Source organism: Poromitra crassiceps, assembly GCF_964638095.1.
Source record: "Poromitra crassiceps genome assembly, chromosome: 16".
Lineage (NCBI taxonomy): Eukaryota > Metazoa > Chordata > Actinopteri > Beryciformes > Melamphaidae > Poromitra > Poromitra crassiceps.
In genome coordinates, this window is record NC_139645.1 from 13,502,065 (window position 1) to 13,529,588 (window position 27,524).

Here is a 27,524-nt window from a genome sequence, read left to right on the forward strand (position 1 = left end):
TGGTTCTCCTGAAGACAAGTTAAGAAACCAGCTGACCAAAATGGAACAGATTGAATAGGCGAACATATCTACAGAGAATTTCTGACAGTGGTAACGACTGTAAAATACTATGGAATGTATTGAATTAAATTATGGGTAAGAAGAGGACCGACACTTCTTTTGTTGAAGCGGATGGTGTCTATCTGACTATAAGCCTCTTCAGATATCATTATTTTAATGATTATTTTGTCAACAAGTTTTCCAAACCTGGATAAAAACCTGGATAAAAATGTTAAATCTAACTGATGTGGTTATAAAAAAAATGCATTATGAATGATAAAACTTGTACCTCGGGTTGATGGTGGAAAGATTGTTGAGATCTCTGCCAGATGATAAGTCTGCTGGCACAGACCACCTTGATAACAAATTATTAAGAATATCTGCCGTACATGTTTCCAAACCAATCTGTCATATTTTAAATAAATGTCTGATTAGTGGTGTGTGTCCAAGATTATGGAAAGAGGGAAAGATATTCCACTTCCCAAAGATACAAAATCAACTTTCTGAGGTCCCAACAGGCCTATTAGCATTTTGCCTGTACTTAGCAAATTATTAGAAAAAATTGTTTGAGCAGGTCCAAATTTATTTTTCTGGTTCAACAGTTTAACTACTATATTGTGGGTACAGTAATGCTAGATTTCAGTGCTGCATTTGATGTGATCGATCACAACATTTTAATTTCCAAACTTATTAGTTATGGTTTTACCCTCAGCTATTCTGTGGTTTAGGAGCTATCTATCTCTAGGTGACCAGAAAAAGTTGATTTCAAGCCCTGCTGTATATAGTATATAAAATACTCACAATGTAGGCCTACTGCAATTTCTAGTGATCAGCAAATGTACCCTATATTTCTCCCATATACAATGCAATGTGATTGTGTTCACTGAAGGAGAAGAAGAGTGAGTCCAAAAATAATTTGATCATTCCTATAGTTCACGATAAACACATGGGGAATAATAGTGAGTGAATGAGTGAACCATTCTGAACATGGCTAACGAGATGCTAACGAGTGAGTGAGTGAATGAAGTACAGTGCAGTGCCCACTGTACTACACTGCACTATTGGGTGATTTGGTCTAATTAAACATATATCAAATCTATCAAATCGGCATATAGAAAATTCCCTCTTCCCACTTTGCAAGATCCGTTCACATATAATAATAATTTAAATTGCCTAAAGGTCTCATTATGCTTTCCGCATCAGCGAGGAACGCGAGTGTCCGCGCGGAAAAGTGACGTCAAATCAGCAGACGCGCCCCTCCGCAAGGCTCCGTGCGGACGGTTTTCGACCGTCCGTGCGCACGCCGAATTTTGTAACTACGCGGATGCGGACGGGCGGACAAAGTGGAGTTTTCAAGACTCGCGCTCAATTCCGCCTGCAGAAACCCACACAGAGTATACAAGCTCCACACGTTTCCTCGTCGGATTCCGTGTCTCTCATTTCCGTGCGGCCGGCCAAAGCGTCAAGCATATTCCAGGCTTAAGTGGGCGGGCGGTTAGTCTGGCAGTGTCTGTGTCATGATTTGTGACATCATCAGTGATGTCATAAATCAGTGAATTGTGGTGTCATCAGTGATGTGACTTGAGCAATTGTGATGTCATCAGTGATGCCACCGGTGATATGTCACTCATGAAATTGTGATGTCATCAGTGATGTCACTCCAGCAATTATGAAGTGCTGTAATATTCCTGGTTGAGGCTATATAAGTGATGGGAAGAGGACATGGGTGAGTGCTTAGTGTTGCAAAATATCCCAACCCCCGACAGTACTTGAACGCAACCAGCAAGAGGATACGTCACCGGGCAGTTGCGCACGCACCGCGGCGCACTTCCCATGAAGTTGAGCGAAACAATATCCGTGTTTACAACTGGCAGATCATAAAGTACTGAAGCAAGACACTACACCTGTCACATGGCTCGTCCCCAAAATGATTAAGACGGAGAAGATCTTACACCTGAAGAGTTCCCGCGGGCGGAAGGTTCGTGTTGTCCGGGAGCATTATCTGAGAGAGGAGGTTCCCTGCTACAGCTGTCTCTGTCAGGCGGGCTGTGCCAACGGTAAACAAAGACCCAAAACCCCATTCAAGCACTCACTGTTTTGCTTACCTGGCGAAATATCTAACTGTGTCTTTGTTAGCGGTAACGTTAGATGTGATGATAACTTTATACGTTAACGGAATTACAACAAAATAAAAAAGCCAAATTCGATAGCACACACTGCTGAAATTCACCGAATCGTGTGTAAATGTAAGAGGAATTACTGTAACGTTATTGTCTTTCAGTGGAATCATAACCTTGTCATGTTATATGGTGCTTTTCGGATAGGGATACACTGAGACAGTTCTGTTGTGACTGGTGATAACATGCACAATTGCAAATTTTATGTAAAATACTGACAAAATGTTGAAACATTTTAAGGAATATTTATCTATCTCACACACATACACCCCTAACATTACCATTCAGTCCAATGAGATGCTGGCTTTCTGATCAGGTGGCAAGGTGCTGTCAGGAGAGGCGACCCACTACGTGGTGCCGGATGTCGGGGTGGCCTCCGACTACCTGGAGATCCTGGAGTTCAGAGAGCTGCAGGGCATCGTCTTCACCCAGACCGCCTGCCAGGCCGTGCAGCACAGCAAGGGACGCAGGTAGGCTACAGGAGCATCTACACGGCACAGTGGTTCAGTGGTTAGCACTGTTGCAAAAAGTCCTGGGTTCGAACTTTGAACCCAGGACCGTCCCAGGTTCTTTCTGTGTGGAGTTTGCATGTTCTCCTCGTGTTTGTGTGGTTTACGCCACGTGCTCCAGTTTCCTCCCACCATCACAAAACACGTCTAATACTCCTGTCAGGATAGGTCAAATGCAGAGGATACATTTATAGTATACAAAAAAGGGTCTGTTACTTGGTGTGTATGAGGTCCACAGATAGCCCTTCAGCCCAGATTATGATATGTTCAAACAACTATCAACCTTAGAAAACGGCTGGCTACAGGCACCTTAAAAGCAACATTCTCTGTTCTTCTGTGGTCAAGACCTTTCTCTCTGAAAGCCTCTTTTGCATTTAACCTTGATTCAAAAACTTACCTGCACAAGTGGGTGAAGAGTGCAGTGTAGTCAACCTCATTAGATCAAAGATATGCTCGCTGATCAAGCTGAACGAGATCCAACCTGTGAATTTAAGAGTGTTTTTGACAAACTTGATGAATAGTGTAAATAAGGAGTCCCACAAGACCTTCGGTTAGGTAGGGAGCCTTCCAGTTATGTTTTATTTCTGCTTATGCTGCCGTTCTAAAATGTTGCGTCAGTAATATGAGGAGGCTTCACTTTTCATACTGTTAGGTAGATGTGGCTGGCAGGACAGCTGATGCCATACTGCGTTAGTCATTGCAGAGCTCCATTCACTTCAACTCACTGGGCGCCTGCAGGAAGAAGCACAGACGTGTGTGTGCTCGTGCATCCGCGCACGCGTGTGTGTGAGTGAGAGAGATGGTGACTATATTTCAGTTTACAAGTCTTCTTTACATCCTTAGGTGTCAAACCAACTTATAACTATCTTCACCATCTATCTATAGCAAAATATGTCCAGATATTTCCTGCAGCATCAAATGTTTTCATCAATCAAAAAACATCCACAGTCATGATGACACCTTCTTCTTCTTCTTCTTCTTCTTCTTCTTCTAATGGCGCCTTGCGGCACATTGCTGCCTCTCACAGTTGAATGGTCTCACTCTAGACCTGGTTCTGGTGTTTCTCACACCTCCTCGATCTTGGCTGTTACAGCGCCTCGTCTCATGTTCCTCCGCTCCTCATTCCTCCTGAGCAACGTGCCTTCACCTTCATGAAGGGGTCCTGCGTTAATAGAGATTTCAGCCCAGGGGCGGAAGCCATCGTCTGGTTCCCACAGTATGTTCAACAGTCACACAGGGAGAAGCCATCGTCTAGTTCCCACAGTATGTTCAACAGTCACACAGGGAGAAGCCATCGTCTAGTTCCCACAGTACGTTCAACAGTCACACAGGGAGAAGCCATCGTCTAGTTCCCACAGTACGTTCAACAGTCACACAGGGAGAAGCCATCGTCTAGTTCCCACAGTATGTTCAACAGTCACACAGGGAGAAGCCATCGTCTAGTTCCCACAGTACGTTCAACAGTCACACAGGGAGAAGCCATCGTCTAGTTCCCACAGTATGTTCAACAGTCACACAGGGAGAAGCCATCGTCTAGTTCCCACAGTATGTTCAACAGTCACACAGGGAGAAGCCATCGTCTAGTTCCCACAGTATGTTCAACAGTCACACAGGGAGAAGCCATCGTCTAGTTCCCACAGTATGTTCAACAGTCACACAGGGAGAAGCCATCGTCTAGTTCCCACAGTACGTTCAACAGTCACACAGGGAGAAGCCATCGTCTAGTTCCCACAGTACGTTCAACAGTCACACAGGGAGAAGTCCATCGTAGATAAGGCACGTAGACCAATTTCTCCACTGACAGAGGCCTCGATAGACCACAATGCATTGCAGCCACAAGACACACTGTGTTTTGACAGATGCCCCAATGTTCCTGAACTAGCCTCTAGTCTACTCTGATGGTTGTCGAAAGCATTCTGGTTCTGGTTCTGAGAAAGTCTACTTCTAACTGCAGGAGAAGTACACAATGTAGGCTGAGAGAAGGTGGGCTCACCAAATTACGACTCTTCAATAACCCCACCCCCCCAAAAAACAACAACAAACAAACAAACACAAACACAGAATGCATTTAACACCAGAAATGTATGACATCAAATACTGTGTAAAGAGTATTAAAGGGTGGATTTTTACTTTTAAACCCTGGCAACCAACTCGCCGGATGTGTGTATTTCTGAACAGGCAGTACAACCGCCTGCGCAGCCTCCTGAAAGACCCCCGCCATGACTGTGTGCTGTTTGCCAATGAATTCCAGGAGTATTCCTACTGTCCGCGTGAGAAGGGACAGAGCCAGGACAAGTGGCAGACCAGGTCAGTGCTCACTGCTCAGTCATTCCCCCCAACATCACTCAACTTTAGTTTGTTTTCCTTTTTGCCTTTTAAGATCTATGCATAGATACACTGCGGAGCGCGTCATCATTCAGAAACCACGCCCAAAACGTGGGCGTTCTCCTATGTCGCGTGCATGGTCGCGTGTTGCACACAAAGATCATATATACGGAAGATGACCACTCCAATTTACTTCCTTGACAGCTAGATCCACATTTTTCTTCTCGCCAATTCTCAATGGCTTCCTTGTTTTGCTCGGTTGCACAAAAACATTTAATTGTCGATTTTTTACATGTGTTGTCTGCGCAGCCCACCACACAACAGCTTTTAGCTATGTTTAATTCAAGGAAAATGACGCTGGTGTGTGGGAGTGAATGTAGAGCTTTCCCCCGTGATGGGGGTGGCCTATTTCATGCAGTGTCTCTATGTCAGTCATAATTTAGACTAATTGAATACAAGATATCTGAGCTTTAACAGGAAAGCGGTCTATAACCTGACGCTGCCAGATGGTTTGTTACACAGGCGCGTCCAAAAAATACCTGGCAGGTGATTGGTTGAACAGTCTGTCTATCACCGGCTCGCTTCTCGCTGTCGTCACACCTAAATCCCGCCCTGTAGCTGCCTCTGGACACTGATTGGTCCGGCCCACTGCTACTGTAGGAGTTAAACCAGAGACCTTTAATGTTAGAGCGACACACGCCAACTTTCAGTCACTTCCTGTATCTGTGCCCCGGTGGTCTCGCCACCGCCACGCCCACTTAGGAGACCGGTCAGCCAATGAAGTTTCATACCATTGACAGACAGCCAATCACAAGCTGATGACCACGCGAATGCAGCTGCCTCACAAGGTTACTCTGTGTACCTTGAACTGTGAATTACTTACTGTGTGTGTGTGTGTGTGTGTGCGTGCTTGCGTGCTTGCGTGCGTGTCTTAGGTGTGTGTACTACGCAGCAGTGTGGTACTATGACCACCTGGCAGGTATGAAGCCTGTGGTGATGATCACAGAGGACCAGGCTGCGGTGGCTCAGTACAGCAGCCTCAACTCTGGAGTGTACGTCATCTCTGTCCAGGTACCTCTCTCACACTCCACCGCTCCGTCTGTCTGTAGCTAGTCTACACTACCAGTCAAAAGTCTGGAGGCAACACATGTTTGCTGGTTTCCACATTTTAGAATCATATTAAAGACATTTTTTACAAGCATTTTACGAAATGACTCCTATGGGAAAATAAATGTCAGATGAAACCTCTTGGTGCGCATGCTGAAGCAGGAAGTGACGTCGACTTTGGCTTTCTATTAAGGTAAGACTATGACCCATAATCACACTTGTTATCTCAGCTTCTGACATATCTTCACCTGTGTGTCCCGGTTCTGGTCCAGGAGTATTTACAGAGCTTCTGGCCGGAGCTGCAGGCAGCCCACGAGCTGTACGCCTCCATTTCCCAGGCGCTACAAGAGAAGGAAAGCGAGGGCACAGAGCGAGAGTACACAGAACATCTTCCCGCCGAAGTCCTGGAGGCTGGTATCAAGTCAGGACGATACATTCAGGTATAAATCCATCAATCTGCTTTGTGTCCGGCGAGACTGGCCTAAGGCCTTAGGGAAGCACACTTGGTTTATGAAGTTAAAGAAACCAGGCTTTTTTTAAAATGTTGTGCAAAAAACACACTTGAAATCCACCAGACAATTGTCACTGAGTTTAAGAGCAAAGACCAATGTTTTCTGACTTCTAAAATTATTCACAATTGAAACTGGTTGTACGCCTAGTAATTAGCGGGAGGGAAAACTAGAGATTGAATAGATGAGGAGGGAGTCGAAGGGGGAACCGGAAACGTGCTCTGTCCGTTAACGTCCCTGTCATCAAAATAAATTGAAATTTTCTCTCTTCTCATTATCAGGGAACTCTGAACGTCAACAAGCACCGGGCACAGCATGAGGCTTTCGTCAGGATGGAGGGCTCCACTAACAAGAACACAGGTGCAAAACAGCAGGGACCACACTAACAAGAACACAGGTGCAAAAGAGCAGGGACCACACTAACAAGAACACAGGTGCAAAACAGCAGGGACCACACTAACAAGAACACAGGTGCAAAAGAGCAGGGACCACACTAACAAGAACACAGGTGCAAAACAGCAGGGACCACACTAACAAGAGCACAGGTGCAAAACGGCAGGGACCACACTAACAAGAACACAGGTGCAAAACAGCAGGGACCACACTAACAAGAACACAGGTGCAAAAGAGCAGGGACCACACTAACAAGAACACAGGTGCAAAACAGCAGGGACCACACTAACAAGAGCACAGGTGCAAAACGGCAGGGACCACACTAACAAGAACACAGGTGCAAAGGAGCAGGGACCACACTAACAAGAACACAGGTGCAAAACAGCAGGGACCACACTAACAAGAACACAGGTGCAAAACAGCAGGGACCACACTAACAAGAGCACAGGTGCAAAACAGCAGGGACCACACTAACGAGAACACAGGTGCAAAACAGCAGGGACCACACTAACAAGAACACAGGTGCAAAAGAGCAGGGACCACACTAACGAGAACACAGGTGCAAAACAGCAGGGACCACACTAACAAGAACACAGGTGCAAAACAGCAGGTACCACACTAACAAGAACACAGGTGCAAAAGAGCAGGGACCACACTAACAAGAACACAGGTGCAAAGGAGCAGGGACCACACTAACAAGAACACAGGTGCAAAACGGCAGGGACCACACTAACAAGAACACAGGTGCAAAAGAGCAGGGACCACACTAACAAGAACACAGGTGCAAAAGAGCAGGGACCACACTAACAAGAACACAGGTGCAAAAGAGCAGGGACCACACTAACAAGAACACAGGTGCAAAACAGCAGGGACCACACTAACAAGAGCACAGGTGCAAAACGGCAGGGACCACACTAACAAGAACACAGGTGCAAAGGAGCAGGGACCACACTAACAAGAACACAGGTGCAAAACAGCAGGGACCACACTAACAAGAACACAGGTGCAAAACAGCAGGGACCACACTAACAAGAGCACAGGTGCAAAACAGCAGGGACCACACTAACGAGAACACAGGTGCAAAACAGCAGGGACCACACTAACAAGAACACAGGTGCAAAAGAGCAGGGACCACACTAACGAGAACACAGGTGCAAAACAGCAGGGACCACACTAACAAGAACACAGGTGCAAAACAGCAGGTACCACACTAACAAGAACACAGGTGCAAAAGAGCAGGGACCACACTAACAAGAACACAGGTGCAAAGGAGCAGGGACCACACTAACAAGAACACAGGTGCAAAACGGCAGGGACCACACTAACAAGAACACAGGTGCAAAAGAGCAGGGACCACACTAACAAGAACACAGGTGCAAAAGAGCAGGGACCACACTAACAAGAACACAGGTGCAAAGGAGCAGGGACCACACTAACAAGAACACAGGTGCAAAAGAGCAGGGACCACACTAACAAGAACACAGGTGCAAAGGAGCAGGGACCACACTAACAAGAACACAGGTGCAAAACGGCAGGGACCACACTAACAAGAACACAGGTGCAAAAGAGCAGGGACCACACTAACAAGAACACACATGCAAAAGAGCAGGGACCACACTAACAAGAACACAGGTGCAAAAGAGCAGGGACCACACTAACAAGAGCAGAGGTGCAAAACAGCAGGGACCACACTAACAAGAGCACAGGTGCAAAGGAGCAGGGACCACACTAACAAGAACACAGGTGCAAAGGAGCAGGGACCACACTAACAAGAACACAGGTGCAAAAGAGCAGGGACCACACTAACAAGAGCAGAGGTGCAAAACAGCAGGGACCACACTAACAAGAGCACAGGTGCAAAGGAGCAGGGACCACACTAACAAGAACACATGTGCAAAGGAGCAGGGACCACACTAACAAGAACACAGGTGCAAAACAGCAGGGACCACACTAACAAGAACACAGGTGCAAAGGAGCAGGGACCACACTAACAAGAACACAGGTGCAAAGGAGCAGGGACCACACTAACAAGAACACAGGTGCAAAACAGCAGGGACCACACTAACAAGAACACAGGTGCAAAGGAGCAGGGACCACACTAACAAGAACACAGGTGCAAAACAGCAGGGACCACACTAACAAGAGCACAGGTGCAAAACAGCAGGGACCACACTAACAAGAACACAGGTGCAAAACAGCAGGGACCACACTAACAAGAACACAGGTGCAAAACAGCAGGGACCACACTAACAAGAACACAGGTGCAAAACAGCAGGGACCACACTAACAAGAACACAGGTGCAAAACAGCAGGGACCACACTAACAAGAACACAGGTGCAAAACAGCAGGGACCACACTAACAAGAGCAGAGGTGCAAAACAGCAGGGACCACACTAAAGCTTCTGGCATACTCTTCGCGCACGCGCTGGAGGCGGGGCTCCGAGGAGGGCGCGCGCACTCTGCGCGGGCCAAAACAGAACATACTCAGTGCGCAGCTCCAGGCTCCAGGCAGTCTGAATGAAATTGAATGTAACGTTCCCAATTCTATGTATTAAATTATAAAAAACGACCCTCAACATTTGGGAAGGCTAAGCCACACAACTAGTTCGTTATAATCGAACGCCATGCTTCAAAGGCAACTTTACGACGGTGAGGACTCAATCACAGCAGATATCCGCTGATAGCCTACCACGGAGATCTCACAGGCACAGGCAGCAAAACCGACGCGCTGATAGAAAAATCTCCATGGACGCGCCGCGCTGCGCTCAGGCCTCGCCCCCCGACACGCCCCGTGCGATGTCGTCATAATCGCCGTGCGCCCTATGCGCTTGGCTGGGCGCGAAGAGTATGCCACAAGCTTAACAAGTACACAGGTGCAAAACAGCAGGGCCCAGCACAACATTCTCTACCGTTCATGATGATTAAGGACCACAGACCGTAGACAGATTAGGCCGTTCCCTTCATCACGCCCCGCAAACCATTTAAGTCTAACTACATTTGCAGCTCTGTGACGGCATCTTGGTTTTTGTAACTGTTTGTGTTTGCTCTCTCTCTCTCTCTCTCTCTCTCTCTCTCTCGTTTCTCTTTCTTCTCCCACCGTCTGGCTTGCTCTCCCCCTGTTGCCCCCTCTCTCACCTCCTCTCAGCTCTGAACAGCGACGTGTTGCTGTGCGGTAGTAAGAATCGTAACAGAGCCGTGCATGCAGACGTGGTTGTAGTGGAGCTGCTGCCAAAGAGCGAGTGGAGAGGAAAGATCACAGCGCTGACTGAGGGACAGGCGGAGGAGAAGACTGGAGAGGACCCCCAGAGCCAGCCCATGCCTACAGGTGTGTGCGTGTGCATTTGCGTGCGTGCATGCGTGCGTGTGTGTGTGTGTGTGTGTTGGTGTTAATCCTGCCTAGGTATGGATTCCAAGACACACAACTCTGTTTGGGAACCAGTTCCAATTGACCAAAGTGTCAGACTGTTAATTAAGGCAATTTTTGAACATGTCATGTCATGTCTGAATACTACTGTTTAGGTAGAAGTTCAAGTTTGATTATTCATGTAGCCTTTATCACAAACATGTCTGAGATGACTGTATAGAGAATGAGCCTCACTAAATCGATCAAAAATAAAATATACATTTACAGATCTAAAGGGACGTTTAGGGACAAGATCCCCTCCAGTGGCAAGGGCAGAACATACTCGACTATATAGAGCTGCTCTCATATTGGTTTCTGGTGACACCGGTATTTATTAGCCCTGGACTAAAACAGTTCCCTGCCTGCAGGCCGTGTTGTGGGGATCCTGCAGAGGAACTGGAGGGACTATGTGGTGACCTTTCCTCCCAGGGAGGAGACTCAGTCCCAGAGCAGGAACTCCCAGAGGATCCTGGTGATGCCCTGGGACCAACGCATCCCCAAGATCCGAATCAGCACCCAGCAGGCCGAGGCTCTGCAGGTCCGTCATCTACTTTCCTCTGGCTACGGATTTCTTCACTCAACTTGCTTTCTCTTCCAGACACTCACTCACCTAACCTGACGCTGCTGCCCCCATCTGGCAGCGCCAGGTTATCACTCGCCTACCTGGAAGGAAACTGGCACATTTCCCAACAATTGTCCTTGTCTTGTTACGTGATATCCTGGTTATTTTCAAGAACCCTTAATTAATTCAACATTCAAAATTAGCATTGGGGCCAGACTTTGAGGCCAGTTCTGTTGAAGTAAATGGAGCGGGCATGAAAGTCCCTATAAACCATCATATCTGTGCCGTTTCACCTTGGATTGAAAAATGCTTCCATCAGATTAAAGAAAACATATTACATGTATCATGATGTAGTCACATAATCTAGCTCTATTTTGAGTTGGGCTATATGCAGCTGCTGGACAGAGCCACAAATGATCTGTTTGGAGACCAATAATAAGATTAGATATTAAAATTAGATAAAAACAAACAAAAAAAACATCAGTCAACATCACAGAATGTCTTTTCTTTAATCTGGTGGAAGAATTTTTCAATCGAATGTGAAACAACACAGATATGAACAGGATGGAGGTCATGTGATGGCCTCCTCTAGCACTGGTCATAAGATCTAGTTTTTAGGCCTGTCCCCGTCCTCTCTGAATACCATTTTTGGGGTTCGAAGCCTCAGTGAGAAATATTTGAGTAGATTCGAAGCTTCAACAGGACGAGAGGCGAGGACGAAAATCACACTTCAAGTATTTTCCTTTTTCTTGAAACAAAAATGGATACAGAGAGAGCGTGTGGGCCACAAAACTATCACTTCTGTTAAATGGCCTTGTCTGAGAGAATAATTAATAATAATTGATGTTGATGCATAATGAATAATGTTGGATTACTATTTAAAAATACATGTAAGAAAAAGACTAAGCAATCGAATACTGATCGATTACCAATGGTACCGATTGAAGCTTTGAAGCGTTTGCGTCAGCTCTAGTAGCTTGTATTTATTTAAAATCCCAGTGAGCAGTGTCGACTAACTCAACCCTCCCACCTTCCTCCCGCAGGACCACAGAGTGGTGGTGCGCCTTGACTCATGGGAAAGCACGTCGCTCTACCCAAACGGCCACAGTGTGCGGGTGCTGGGGCGGGCCGGGGAGCTGGAGACCGAGGTGCAGACCATCCTGATAGAGAACTGCATCCACGTGCTGCCCTTCTCAGAAGCCCAGGTCTGTGGTTGCTGGGGAAGCTTCTGAGTTTAGTCATACAAAAAAAAAAACGTTCTAAATTGATGTTCATCCTCAGCATTTCACCTTCTGAAATACTAAAGTATAATTATGTTCATCCTCAGCATTTCACCTTCTGAAATACTAAAGTACATGTTCATCCTCAGCATTTCACCTTCTGAAATACTAAAGTACATGTTCATCCTCAGCATTTCACCTTCTGAAATACTAAAGTACATGTTCATCCTCAGCATTTCACCTTCTGAAATACTAAAGTACATGTTCATCCTCAGCATTTCACCTTCTGAAATACTAACGTACATGTTCATCCTCAGCATTTCACCTTCTGAAATACTAAAGTACACGCTGGAAGACCAGACTCACTGGAAACCGTTGATTACAAAAGCAAAGTGGCCAGGTTGGAGTGGGCAGAACATAATCAAGTTGATAGACAGGGCTAATGCTGATAATGTGTAACAAAAAGTAAATGAGATAGACATGGAGTGATTAGGTTTACTTGTTCCTTGGCGGAGGACACACATAGATCCTAAATACTGGGAATGACAGTACTTGGAAACAAAATGCATAGAATTCCTCCCTTGTGAGTGACATCGTGTGTGACTGAAAATGTATTTATGTGGCAAGTTTGTTGAAAAACCAAATATGATTCATTTTGGCTACTTGGCCCAATAGTGTGACGACACTGCCACCCAGAGGAGCAGGTTTCAAGCCGTCAAGAACACAGTGTGTCCAGTATTAGAGAGTATTATGAGACTTTTAAGATAATCTTTTTTCTCCATATTTCCCAAGTATACCATTACCAGATTGAACATTTATTTAAAGGACTTTGCAGCTTTTCAACCAGCTTTGTATCATCACAATGTCAGTTGTAGCATATGAACAGTGTTTACCTTCCCGTCATGTTTCCTGCGCTGAGAAATCCCTGTTCGTCTGCTTGCAGAAACTCTGCCCCCGCCAACTGGTATGGGTCATTAACGCTCGTTAAGTCTCTCGATGCGCACCCATGCAGAAAAAATATAAACAAACAATCTGTAGTTCGAACAGCTGCCCTCGAGCAGAATATCTGTTCACTTCCATCTCCAAAATGACGTAAAATGAAAGTGCCTTGAATGAACTGCAGAGCTCTCTGCACAGGAAACAGGAAGTGAAGGTGAACACTGTTCATCTGCATATACTACCGACATTGTAATACATTCAAAGTGGGTTGAAAAGTGGCAAAGTCGTCCTTTAAGAAGGAAGTGTAAATGGTTGAATAGTTTGCAGTGTAACTTGTGGAATGACCGTGTTGAAACAGGTAGGTGAGTACTTGGGTGACTTGTTTTCCTCTCTAAGTTACACATCACGGTGTATTTTATTGGTCTACTTTCTTCAAATGAAAAATTAAATAAGTTGTAAATAAGTTCAGCTTATACACATGCTATAAAAAGGTTATTAATTTGTCTTCCTGACGTCATATAAATATTTAGCATTATCATCCAATCAAATGTATTATTTCCCACTAAATGTTGGTTATTTTTTCTTCTTTGTAATCAATGGCTTCCAGTTGGACTGGAGTCACAGCACAGAAGACAGAATATCTGATTGTGTCCTGTTCTGAACCCAAATGTAACCTCATGTGTCTGTTTGCATCCGTGATCGGGTCTGTCCACACATTCAGCTGAGAGAGATGCCGGTGAACTCCTCTGAGAAGCCGTGGAGCGTGGACCCCGGCCAGGCGGCGGTGCGCCGGGACCTCAGGGGCCACCTGGTGTTCAGCATCGACCCTGCGGGCTGCGAGGACGTGGACGACACGCTGTCGGTGCGCAGCCTGCCGGGCGGACAGCTGCTGGAGCTGGGGGTCCACATCGCTGATGTCACACACTTTGTCACCGAGGGCTCACTGACCGACTTGGAGGCACGAGCCCGGTGAGAAGAGTTGTTTCTCAACCACTGGGTCGAGTGCCCTCTAGTGGACCGCAAAATATTTTGAAGTTGACGCTCAGAAAATGAGTGGGCTGCGAGCAAAGCGTCTGGTATTGGCAGAAACTAGACATCCAGACGATTACGTAGGCCCCAGCCGTGTTATGCGAGCTTGCTGAGAAGCGGGGGTAAAACGGCTTCAAATTCGGCAAAGTTTTTGACAAAGGTAATTGGGCATGACTATTTTCAAATGCCTCGCTTTACCCCTCACATCAAGATATCTGAATGGAATTGGGCTCATTATTTTTTGCTCACTGCAAGAGCTTTACAAGCTTTACAGCCATGTCTGAGATGTCAGCTACATAGGGTTTAAGAGCTACTCTATTTTTATGCAGTAGGTACTTATATACATATGTTTACTTACATACGTATGTACAGTATACACCTACATACACACATAAGTGTGTATGTAGACACACACATACACACATAAGTAACTAACACACATACCGCTACCTATATATAAGGCAACGCTGGCTTATTTCCGGGCCTTCCTAATGGCGATATTGGGGGATCTCTGTGTAAAAGTGGTGTCCTTGCACACACATAGACACAGACACACACACGCACACGCACACACACAGCCCAGCCACACTGAAGAAAAAAACTGAAGAAATGAATGTCAACAGTTCATTTTTGGGACTGTAAACTTGGTTCAAAATTCTATATTGTGAACTATGAACGTTCGCTATTTAATTTTAATCTGTGTGAACTTTGAGCTAGCTCTTGTGAAGTGTGAACTTGCACAACACTGCCGATCCATAGCCCCCCCCCCTCCTCCTTTGGTGGGGGACAATGATATATAGATGACCGATGGACAAAAGCAAGCCATGGAACCAAACCTTGAACAAAGACAATGGTGACATCCACTGATGTCTAGCCATGACATTTTGTCATTATGATTTAGCACTTTGCTCTTTGATTCAAGTCAAGACACCACATTGTGTTTGTTTCTTCAAATACTCCATGTTAAAGTTGGGCTGTTCCACGGAACTTTGCGTTCATCAGTCACAGATGCTAAAACTATCCTTTCTCTCTTCACATTATTCTGTCTCTCTATCCTCGAAGGGGGACGACCTACTACCTGGCAGACCGCAGGTACGACATGTTGCCTGCTGTCCTCAGCGCCGACCTTTGCTCTCTGCTGGGCGGAGTGGACAGGTGAGTGGACTCGACAGCATGCGGGTGTGTGCATGTGTTCTGGAGGGTGTCATGCGTTGATTCCATACATAGGGATGTCACAATATATCGTCCCACAATATATCGCAATATCAAAACGTGACAATATGTATCGTTGAGATGAAATCTCATATCGCGAGAAAAATAAGCTGAACATGGTGGCACTGATCTGCATCTGATTGCATGCTCGCTCTCCTTTTCATAGCTTTGTTTGAACAGACGAGGGACGTTACAGACACGGAGGATGAAAATGGTGAGATTACTCAAATTAGCGTGGAGGAGGCCCCCTCAACTTACAAATCGCTCGCAAAAAAATATTGTTAAAATATCGTATCGTTATCGTTATCGTGAACCCAATATCGTGTATCGTATCTTGAACTGAGTGTATCGTGACACTCCTAATACATAGACCGGAAAAGAGATGGACCGAGTGTTTGTGACGTCACCCGTTGGTTTGTGGACTCACGTTTTGGTATGTCTCCGGTTGGCGTTTTGGCTGCTGCCATCTTGATTTTCATTAAAGTCCCTGGAAACCAAAAATATTTTATTATTATTTAGCATTTTGAGTTCATCACATCACAGGACCCTATGTTAATAAGCCACCAGCCAAATTTGAACGATGATGAACGTCGCAAAGTATATAAATTTAGGTTTGACAGGTGTGGCAAAACGCATGAAAATCGATTATTTTTTAGAGTGTATTATCTCCCGCGGAATGTGTGGGCGTGTCCCATCTACAGCAGGGAAATTTCTGTCTCGGAGAGCGCGAGAGAGAGGGGGGAGGGAAACGGAGAGAGAGAGAAAGAGAGATGAGTGCACACACCGTGTGTGTGTGTGTGTGTGTGTGTGTGTGTGTGTGTGTGTGTGTGTGTGTGTGTGTGTGTGTGTGTGTGTGTTCGCGCGTTGCTCCCCTGGTTGCTCCGTGGCTCTGAGAGGAAGAGATCTCTGTCCGTTCTCTCTCTCTCTCTCTCTCTCTCTCTCTCTCTCTCTCTCTCTCTCTCTCTCTCTCTCTCTCTCTCTCTCTCTCTAGTCCGAGAGAGAGAGAGAGAGAGAGAGAGAGAGAGAGAGAGAGAGAGAGAGAGAGAGAGAGAGAGAGAGAGAGAGAGAGAGAGAGAGAGAGAGAGAGGAGCACATGGCTTGAAACCCGACACCTTGCCAATCTCACACACAGGCACAGGGAGACGGACAGCGAGGGAGCGCTGTCACTGGGGGCAAAGAACAGACTTGCCATAGGTGGGTGCGGATTGCACGCGTGTACAAAGGTTATATAGAGCTTATGACGTCATAAGCTCCTACATTTTAGCACCTCACGCGCTGCTCTCTTCAATGAGGAAGTATCTTGTAGAATCTTGTAGAAAAGTGTCGATTTTAAGGCTTTGGGTTGAAAGTAATGCATAATAATTTCGGAGGCATATAATTAGTAACATAAGATCCTAAATAACATAGTTAGAACGTTTTTGTGGATTTTGGTTTCCAGGGACTTTAACCTCGCGTCACCAGGCTCTCTCCCCTCTGAGAGAGCCTGGTGACACCTGGCATGCGTTACTGAGGCAGGAAGACGGAAGTAGACCCGCCCCTGTCTTCCGGTGTGCCTGTGCTGCAGTGTTTTCGTACACAGCACGGTCTTCCGCCCATAGCCGGGAAAACTCGGAGCGAGGTTTTTCAATCCAGGCTAGGTTTTCATGCAGCTCGCGACCGTGGGTTTTCCCACAGAGCCCCAGCTCTGCCTGCTATTGGTCCGTGATCGGCGAGCTGCGCGATCACTGGACAGGCGACCTGTCAGTCACGCCAAAAACATAGTCTTTTCTATCGTCCGTTTTATTTTTAACCAGGTTGTAAACATGTTTATTTATTTTACAGTGTAAAGGCGGCCATTTTAACATGGGGGTGAATGGGGATTGACTCGCTCTTGCAGCCTGTCTCAAGTATCCATTCGAGGAATTACACATTTGGCAACTCCTCCTCCTGGCGTCGATGCAGAAGAAGATAGCTGTCCCCTCGGTTGATTAGCATGCACTTGTGCACGCATCTAAATATGCTATCTATGTGTGTGTTTGTGTGCATATGCCTTCAATCGATTCAATTCTCCAGTATATATATCCAGTGTTTCCCATAGAAATATTTTCAGGTCTGGAGGGATTTCGAAAAGTACCCCCACGACCGCAACGGTGGGGGCCCTTGTTAGCGACGCTAAACTTTTAGCTAACCTGTTCTCATCGATGTTCGCAATGGCATCCCAAATATCATCATACTATTATGGGATGCGATGCGAACAGTTGTATTATGGGATGTACGTTTCCCAGGCAACGACACACGTTGACACATTTTATTTTATTTATTTATTTTGCTTTTTTTTTCTGGCGCCGTTGGCCTGACGGGCCCATCCTTGCACAAGAGCTTATTTATTGCACAGGGAATCAATAAAGTGCAGTCTTAACATATTTTACCTGAATCCCAGGTACGCCATGAGTGTGCTGTGGGAGCTGGATGCTCGCACCCTGGCAGTCAACAAGGTGTGGTACGGCCGCACCCTCATCCGCTCCTCCTACCAGCTCCACTATGAGCTCGCCCAGGCCCTGCTCGACGGAGAGGAGGTGGAGGTAGCAGAGCTGGCCCAGCTCGGTGCTGAGGAGAGGGACGCTAAGCTAGCCCAGCTCACCCAGGCGCTGGAGACGCTGACACACATCGCCAGGCACCTCCGGGCGCAGAGGGACCGAGGGGGAGCGCTGGAGCTGGAAGGGGTGGAGGTAGGGGTTGTTTCCTCTTGGTCTGCGAAGACATAGAGCGAAAAATTTCAGCTTTATAGCCGCCATGAATCACGTTGGAGCATACAGTGTCTATCCGTTAATGGTAAATGGACTGCATTTATATGACTCTTTTCTAGTCTAGCGACCACTCAAGGCGCTAATTACAACACAAGTCAACATTCGCCATTCACACACACATTCATACACTGGCATGCTAGCTACCACGCAGGGTGCTGGCACAACCATTGGGAGAAATTTGGGGTTCAGTATCTTGCCCAAGGACACTTCGACATGCGGCCTGGAGGAGCTGGGGATCGAACCACCGACCTGATTAGTGGACGACCCGCTCTACCCCCTGAGCCACGGCTGCAGGTCTTCATACAATGTGATAATCCCTGAGTTATCACAAATGATGTCATCTATTTGGATTTGAAACCATGTACCCTTATTGCCAGCTACTGATCTTGGATTACAATTTCATGACTGACCTCATTGGCAAAGCAGCCCGCGAGGTTCCAATAGACCCTTCTCACGGGGGCCATTTTGTGTCAAAAAGGCAGGGTAAACACAGGTGCAAGCAAAACACTAATGAGGGTTTCCACCTTCCATGATTGGAATTTGGAAACCCTCATTAGTGTTTTGCTTGCACCTGTGTTTATTCTGTCTTTTCCACACAAAATGGCCCCCGTGAAAAGGGTCTATTTGCATCCGGTTCCCTTCAACGTTTGCCTAAATGCTATAATTCAGTCAAGCGCTCCAAATATCACTTCTGGGCCAGCAACACAGGTTAATCCCACTGAGTGTCATGTCAAACTTTCTGATCTCCAGTTTACCATCACATTTTCATGCCCTGCAATTATGAGTGGGAAATTGAGGGAACATCACATCAATCTGGCGAGGAATTGTGATAGTGCAATTTTTCTATCACAGAATATTTGAGAAAGCTGACTGAATCCGACTGTACCTCTGTCCCTCATTAGGTGCGCGCCCAGCTGGATGAAGAGAGGAACATCACAGCCCTGGTTCCCCGGCAGCCCCTGGAGGTCCACGAGACGGTGGCCGAGTGCATGATTCACGCCAACCACTGGGTGGCGCGCAAGATCCAGGAGAGCTTCGCCCAGCAGGCGCTGCTGCGCCACCACCCGCCCCCGCGCCAGGAGTTCTTCTGCCAGCTGGTGGACAGTGCCAAGGCCTGCGGCTTCAGCATCGATACCAGGTGACCGGCAGCAGCTGGCAGGAGCTTGTCAATGCTCTGTACGGTAGCCACTGTATAGGTTGAGGCCACGTCTCGTCATAGACTGGTCATAGGCTGGTTTAGCTGGCTCAGCCTGGCTGTGGGGCGTGGTCAGGGTGGGGTAAAAATCCCTGTTCTATCCATTCAGCAAAGTTAGAATTTAGCTGATAGCCCAGCCCAGGCAGACACGATCGGGGATTTAACCACCGCAGTAAACGCACATCTGAGCAGACGTCTTGTGTTCTGCTCTAGAACCCCCAAACATGTAGTCTAGAGCCACAGCACCGTCTTTTGGTGAGTCAGCCCATGAGATATATGGGCGGTTTTACCCCACTCGCGCGCCAGCCGTTTAACATTTTGTGGGGGCGTTCCCAGACATGCGGACTGTCTCTATAGTGTTTTTCTTTTTCTTTTCTTTTTTATCTAGTGTTTTCGGTTCATCCCCCCTGTTTTCCCCCCAATTCTACTTGGCCAATTCCCCCTGCTGTCCCGGTCACTGCTCCACCCCCTCTGCCGATCTGGGGAGTGTTGTAGACTAGCACAGTGATTCTCTCTCTTTTTCACGTCAAGGACCCCTCAACTGAAATTAGACCCCCACTTGAAATGTTTAGCTTTTAGATGTTTTATTACAGAAGGTGTATGAAACCTATGACCAAAATAGTCCTACATTCTGTTACTTATGGATGGCATTATACAGTAGAGGAAATAAATCATTCCCCTTTTAGCTGGGGACCCCCACTTAGAGAACCGCTGGACTAGCACATCCTTCCTCTAGTACATGTGCAGTAACCAGCCGCTTCTTTTCACCTGACAGCGAGGGGAGTTTCACCATCAGGACACAACACGTGGGAGGATTATGCTATCCCTCCCCGCCAGTTTCCCTCCCCTCCCCGAACAGGCCCCTCGACCAACCAGAGGAGGCACTAGTGCAGCGACAAGGACACATCCCCTTAATCCGGCTTCCCACCCGCAGACACGGCCAATTGTGCCTGTCTGGACGTCCGACCAAGCCGGAGGTAACATGAGGGCTCGAATCTGCGACCCTCATGTTGGTAGGTAGGCACTAGGCAGGGAATCTACCACTGCGCCACCCGGATGCCCATGTGTGTGATTTTTTTAATGTCTTATCGACTCTCGGGGGACACAGGCAGACCAAATGGCAGGTTAACCCATTGATACCTGATGCAGCATTTGTGTGTGTATCCCTTTAAGACCACGCGATTCACGGTCTTAAAGGGATACACACACAAATGAGGGATATGCACGCAAATGCTGCATCAGGTATCAATGGGTTAAGATGTGATGAAGGAAGGAAGGAAAGCTAAAACACTAGGCTAGAGTCAATAGAGTTATTGAATTCATTGACAGAGGGAGGGAGATCCTCTCAGAGGCAACTCTGTTACATTACCAACTGAAATACGTTGTTTTTCTCTGCATGTCAAATAATCTCCGTTTTTGGAGCTTTGCCGAGTCGTCATGATCCGTCAACCTCCAGAGTTGTAGTTGTCAGACAGCAGCACACACACACTTGGTCAGAGTGTAATTGAGTTGTAGTTGTCAGACAGCAGCACACACACACTTGGTCAGAGTGTAATTGAGAGAAGCCTGCGTTTGAACAGTGTCACTCTGTTTGTCCAGGTCCAACAAGGCTTTAGCTGACTCTCTGGACCGGGCGGTGGACCCCCGGGACCCGCTGGTGAACAGGCTGCTCAGAGTGATGGCCACCCAGGCAATGTCCAACGCTCTCTACTTCTCCAGCGGGGCCTGCGCCCAAGACCAGTACTACCACTACGGTACATCCTCGTCAGCTGTTCTTATTATCAGACCACTACGGTACAGCAGACTATCCTCATCAGCTGTTCTTGTTACTGTATCAGTGGAATTGCCTTTGTATGTATCTTCATTTTGTGTGTGCAAATGAAGGATGTGACTTTGATCAAAGTATTTTTTATTGTTATTTAAAGTCCTACGTAAGGGCAATCAATCAAAGATACAGTTGGATAAACACAATATACCCCCCAATATTTGATGGAAACAACATGTATACATGCAAACGGTTACATGTACAGTATATAAATAAACTCAAATGCATAGCTGAGATACAAAAAATTTAATAAAATACAATTAAATAATTAAATGATACGGTAAACAATAGAAAACGAAAAAATAACTGACTGGCAAGAAAAACATAAGTTGGCATCAATATCACAAAACTGCAATATCACTAGCATCCATTCTATATAGGCTAAAAAGGGTTGCCATATAACATACCATTTCTGAACACACCCTCTTGTAGAATAGCTAATTTTCCCCACTCTCAAATGATACATTCGCCTGATATCAAGCTGAATTGTCAACTCGTTAACCTCATTTAAGCAGCCAAACTCAACTCTGTGGAGTGGGCGGATTCCAAGTTCTGGACCCAAGCAAATGATGCATAAGAAGGGTGTGGATTTGATATACTATTCAAGAGAAATCATAAAAAAAATTAAAATGAGGATTTCCAAAAAAATATGATTTTCAGACTAAATTAAGTTTCAAAATAAATGCCAAGCTGAATACATTGCTAATGTGTAGGAAGCGCTGTGCTGATGTCCGTCTCTCTCTCTCTCTCTCTCTCTCTCTCTCTCTCTCTCAGGTCTGGCTCTGGACCGCTACACACACTTCACCTCACCCATCCGTCGCTACGCCGATATGGTGGTTCACCGCCTTCTTACCGCCGCCATCAACCTGGACCAGGGGGCGGGGCCTAGCAAAGCGTTGGCCAGTAACAAAGACCTGGAAGAAATGGCTCAGCACATCAACAACAAGAACAGGGTAGGCTGTGCGATTGACGTCTTATTAGATGAAATCTGTTTATCACAATAATTTATGGCACACCTGTCTCTCCACTGGCTCCCCATCAAACAATCACTCTCCACTTTCAAATCCTAAAAAACCTACCTGCTCTCCCAAGCATACAACCTCCCCTACCCATAACCACACCTACAGCCCATGCCTGCTCTCCCCTCCTGTCCATTCCCATATGCTCCCCCCCATGTATAAACGTATCCCTCTGTGTCTCACTCTCAACTAAACTAATCATGCATATCCTGCAGATATAAGCTGATTTGGCAACTTCCACTTTGGTTTAGTTTCTGCGTTTCAATCTTTCAAAATGCTGCACCATTCAATTGTGGGCAGGCTAAACAGACTAAACTATTTTAGCTGCAGTTTTATTTGGTTTCAAACATGAGAGTAAAACTTTTTTATTTGGTTTCTGAGGCTGAATGTAAAGTTATTTCCTCCTATGTAAAGTTCAGCTCTGACTTGTGTTGATCCCTCTCCTTTCTTCCCCGGCTGAGAACCAGAAGGTTCTCAGCCTCACTAACTTGTTGTACATCAGATCAGGCACGCACGAGTTGAGACGGAGGCTCAGTGAAGGGAAGACATCAAGGCAACACAACATGGTAATGTGGATGTGAATGCAGCTCTGGCCTCAGTGTGCTCTAACCTTTGACCCTCTGTGTGATGTCTGCAGGCGTCCCAGCAGGCCCAGCGGTTGTCCACGGAGTTGTTTCAATGCCTCTACTTTAAAGAGAAAGACCCTCAGACAGACCAGCGCTGCGTGGCTGACGCCGTCATCTACGCCATCCGGGCCAACGGCGTCCTGGTCTTTGTCCCGCAGTAAGAATTTCAAAACGTTGACCTGTGGTAGTTCTTTGTGCGATAAATGCATAATGTTTGAGAAGTTAAACATTGTTCATTAGCATACAGTATCTACGACCGATTTTGTAGTGATAATTAAAGCGGGTTGAAAATCAGCCAAGGGGCCCTTGACCAATAGAGAGGCAACGTGAACGTCACTTCCTGCTTCAGCACTGTACCAGAGATTTTCATCCGCCACTCATTTTCCCATAGACATTTTGTAAAATGCTTTTTTCGTAAAATTAGTTTTACTGGTTCAAACCAAACGGTTCAAATATTTTCTTCAAACCCAATTTTTTGTTATTACATTTTGGTCCGAGTGATCTCCTGTTTCTAAATATATCTGAACCATTTGGTTTGAACCAGTAAAACTATTTTTGTAAGCATTTTATGAAATGTCTATGGGAAAATAAATGGCGGATGAAAATCTCTGGTACAGTGCTGATGCGGGAAGTGACGTCCCACTTTGCCTCTCTATACTGACCGCACCTGTCGTCCGCAGGTACGGCCTGAAGGGGGCGGTGTACATGAAGAACCGCGAGGGCCAGGTGCTGAATGTGGGACAGGACGGCGGCTGCGAGTGGCAGAGCGGCTCCGTCCAGAGGCACCTGGACCACATCAGCACCAGCTGCAGCGCCGGCACCTCCACCTTCAGCCTCTTCGACCACATCACCGTGAGTCACTCCGGACACATGGACGTGATCGTTCATGTCCACAGGAACTTTGATTTGATCAGCAACATGACCCTTTTCACAAACATGGTTGACCTACTTCAGCTCGGTTCTCATTCTCGTCATTGCCAGTAATGTTAAGAAGCCTCCAACTCCGTGATCACTTTTGTGTGGTTTATAAACACAATACAGGTGTTGTTATTGACATGCTGTATCTTTCTGTTTCATGTTGTCAGACCACGGCACCAATAAACAAAAAGTGATTTGATCAAGGGTCACAATTTGCTAACAACCAGAAATGCCCGTTAGCATTTTGTGACCCTTGATAAAAATCACTTTTTTAATCATACAGTCATCTGACAACAGAAACCAAAAAAATGTCAATGACAACACCTGTAACTATACAACTATATCTATACCCTACTAAGAGGAAGTGGAAGTCATAGAAAAGGGTCTATTACCTGTGTCAGAAAACGTTGACTAAGGATGACAATGTTTTGGGTGCGTTCGTAAATAGTCACTCCCGAGCGCAGTTGGGAGCGCTGTTGGAATACAGCGTTGGCTGTTGGGAGGAGAGGAGCTGTGAGCAGAGAAGAGTGAGCTGTTTATATATGTGTAACAGTTGGCTAACTCCTTGTTCATAGCCTTCGTTTCTAAAGCTTATTTTCATAGGCATATTGTTACAGTAGTATGTCTCATCATCTGTAACATTGTCATCCTCTTCACTGTCGACACGCTCTTGCACAAGAGGCGCTACATGTTGTATCGTACGTGTCGATAGGAAAGTTTTTCTTTTATCCATTTCACGGATGGCACGGTGGCTCAGAACTCTGGTCCATCCCAGGTCCTTTCTGTGTGGAGTTTGCATGTTCTCCCCGTGTTCGTGTGGGTTTTCTCCCACCATCAAAGACATGTATGTTAGGGTTAATACTCCTGTCAGTGCCCCTGACCAAGGCACTGGCAATGGAACTGGAGTTGGTCCCCGGGCGCTGCACTGTGGCTGCCCACTGCTCCTAGTTCTCGGAAGGTTCCTAGTAGAGGATGGGTCAAAATGCAGAGGATGAATTTCCCCACGGGGATAAATAAAGTATAACTCATCTCAACTAACTGACAGTTGACACGTTAGTTAATTCATACAGAAGGAGCACATTTTACTTCTTTGAACAGCCGGGCTCTCCTTTTAGTTGTGGAGCGTCAGGTTGGATTTACGATTTACTTTGATGTTTCTGGTCTTCTTCATATTGCCTGACAGTGGAGTCCTCTGCTCTCCACAGGTCCGTATCTCCGTCCAGCCGTCGCGCTGCCACTCCGACGCTCTCCGCCTGGACGTGATCAGCAACAAGCCGCACCAGAGCGCCGAGCCCCGCCCCCCCCAGCAGCAGGGCCGCTGCCAGCTGGTCCAGGAGGTGGTGCGGCTGGCCGAGGAGGCGTCCCAGCAGAAGGCGGCCCGCGGCCCCAAACTCTCCAGAGAGGAGGGGGAGTTTCGCCAGAGCAAAAGCCCCAATCTGTATACGCTTCTGGAGGAAGTTAGAGAGCTGGCCTTGACGGACCTCTCCTCCTGCCTGGGGATGGTCTGTGCTACATCAGCCTAGAGCAGATCCACGATGGGCTGAGTGAGCATCCACACAGGACACTCCTTCAGCAAAGCCTGTCTGGTCTTTGTGTGTCATGGATACTGCTGCCAAATCCCATGGAAATATTAGTAAATATCATGAAGAATCAAGCACATGAACTTGTATTAGAGCAGACCTGTACAGCAGTGGTTCCAAAACTTTTTCACACCAAAGACCCCTAAACTGACGCAAATTAGACCACGGACCCCCATTTGTTAAGATTTTGTCCTAGGGTCCCCCATCTGATAAGAGTTTTGCTTTCCGATGCTTTATTACAGAAAGTGTCTGAAACCGACCAAAGTTGCCATACATTCTGTCATTGTTACGTCTGGTTGGAATTATAGTAAAAAATAAATAATTCCCCTTTTTGCTGGGGACCCCCCTTAAGGGCCCCTGGGGGTCCCCGGACCCAACTTTGAGAACCACTGCTGTACAGAAGCCCAATCCTTTTAAAATATACAGCAACATTTTTCAAATCATAGTGGCAAGTTTACAATATTATCATCATCTGTTCTGTACCCTTTAGCTACATGCCACGCTCATTTTCAGTATGACCCTGCTACACACTTACCTGACGCTGCCAGACGGGGGCAGTATTGTGTTCACAAGACATTGTGAGTTGTGCGGTTTGTGAAAACAATTCCACCCCCATCTGGCAGTGTCAGGTTAGCTACACCCTAGTCTCGCTGGCCAGCCTCCTCTCCCTTCCGTCCGAGGAGTCTGGCGCCGCAGGTCTCCATAACTGGGATAAACCCTCCCCTGCTCTACTCTGCTCTCTCATTGGAGCGACCGTTTCAGTCGCTGCCGGATGTCCGCTCCCGGCTTATTACAAGCTTTGTCATTGGCTCCGACCATGTCAATCAGAGCGGCTTCCGCTCCCTCCTCCCTGTGTGTCGCTGTAAATAGTGCCCTGCCGCCTCAGTGAAAACAACAACGCTAACTAGCTAGCAAGCTAACGGCAGAAACCTACACGCTAGCTCGTTGCTACATGCTGAAAACGGCAAATTGGATTGTTGGAAACTATTTTCCAAGGGCATTGCTGCTAAGCGCCGCCCATCGCAATCCCACTATGGAGACCTGCGGCGCCAGACTCCTCGGACGGAAGGGAGAGGAGGCTGGCCAGCGAGACTAGCTACACCCAGACATCATTAGAATACCGACTCCTGGGTTGTACTGTTGGCCACAGAGTAACTCACTACAATGGAGCAGATGAGTGTGAAGCTTTACTGAAGCACACACTCTCACATCAGTGACTTTACTGGAGAGGAGATGATATCTTTCCACACTCAAAACATTCTTGCAGCCGGTCCAAGAAGGAGTTTGACCCAGACTTTGGTTCATATGAAAATAGTCAAGGGGGGCCTAGGCCATTCATGTTGTGAGCAGAAGATCTCCAAAAGAAATAAACTCTTACTGATCATTAAATGCATAGACCAAAGGATAGTGTACACTGAGGTATGAGGTGAGATGAAGCACTGATGACATTGTATTATTTTAACAAAATCTATTTTTGTAACATGCTTGGTAATAAATATGGTGCATGAACAATATGATCAACATTTTTTTTTACCTTTATTTATACAGGGGGAGTCTCACTGAGAGCAATGCTCTCTTTTTCAGGAGTGCCCTGTTCACATTCACACATGCATTCATACCTGGAAGCTGACCAGTACAACCACAGTCTGATCTGCTGGCCACTGATCAGCTCCACTGGAGCAGTTGGGGTTAAGGGCCTTGCTCAAGGGCACCTCAGTGGTGGTAATGAGAATCTGTTTATTTTTACAGTAATCGTTAAAAGTCAAACACATGTACTGTAACATCTTAATATTCCCTTTGTGGTCTCAATAAGTATTGCTGCTGAAAGATTAGAGGTGTTTCTGTATCATGTGTGTCAAAGAAAAATAACTTAGGCTCACATCTGTTATCAGTTGTTTTCCAAGACATACAAATTGTAGGCCAGTAGAATAAACAAAGGCACACAAAGTTAAATCAAATGTAGGATTCACAGCTAAGAAAACAAGGCAATTTCAAAAACCTTGAAACTATGTCCCATAATTCAACAAGGATTGAATTAAACCTTCACACAGTTTGCATCCTCGCCCACTGCACAAAGCTAGTCATGACCACAACAAATCAGAACAGCACCTAGCACATCACTGCATCAATTAGGCCAATACTTTTTGACC

The 27,524-nt window shown here is 46.5% G+C and overlaps 1 protein-coding gene across 1 annotated transcript; it reads left to right on the plus strand.

The window, feature by feature from the left end:
- The first annotated feature begins 1,904 nt into the window (after positions 1 to 1,904).
- Positions 1,905 to 26,008, plus strand: dis3l (DIS3 like exosome 3'-5' exoribonuclease). The gene is made up of 18 exons (XM_083653306.1): positions 1,905 to 2,096; positions 2,533 to 2,686; positions 4,904 to 5,032; positions 5,986 to 6,121; positions 6,430 to 6,597; positions 6,948 to 7,026; positions 10,206 to 10,385; positions 10,832 to 11,001; positions 12,069 to 12,230; positions 13,906 to 14,153; positions 15,276 to 15,368; positions 17,845 to 18,133; positions 19,114 to 19,349; positions 21,006 to 21,160; positions 22,006 to 22,184; positions 22,888 to 23,033; positions 23,557 to 23,728; positions 25,000 to 26,008. Exons 1-18 carry the CDS (start codon positions 1,967 to 1,969, stop codon positions 25,315 to 25,317), a joined length of 3,144 nt encoding a protein of 1,047 aa, XP_083509432.1. The 5' UTR covers positions 1,905 to 1,966; the 3' UTR covers positions 25,318 to 26,008.
- The last annotated feature ends 1,516 nt before the right edge of the window (positions 26,009 to 27,524 follow it).

Coding starts and splice junctions, on each gene's coding strand:
- dis3l (XM_083653306.1), top strand. CDS start 1,967: ATGATTAAGACGGAGAAGATCTTACACCTGAAGAGTTCCCGCGGGCGG. Junction 2,097..2,532: donor TCAGGCGGGCTGTGCCAACG/GTAAACAAAGAC, acceptor CTTTCTGATCAG/GTGGCAAGGTGCTGTCAGGA. Junction 19,350..21,005: donor GGCTTCAGCATCGATACCAG/GTGACCGGCAGC, acceptor CTGTTTGTCCAG/GTCCAACAAGGCTTTAGCTG.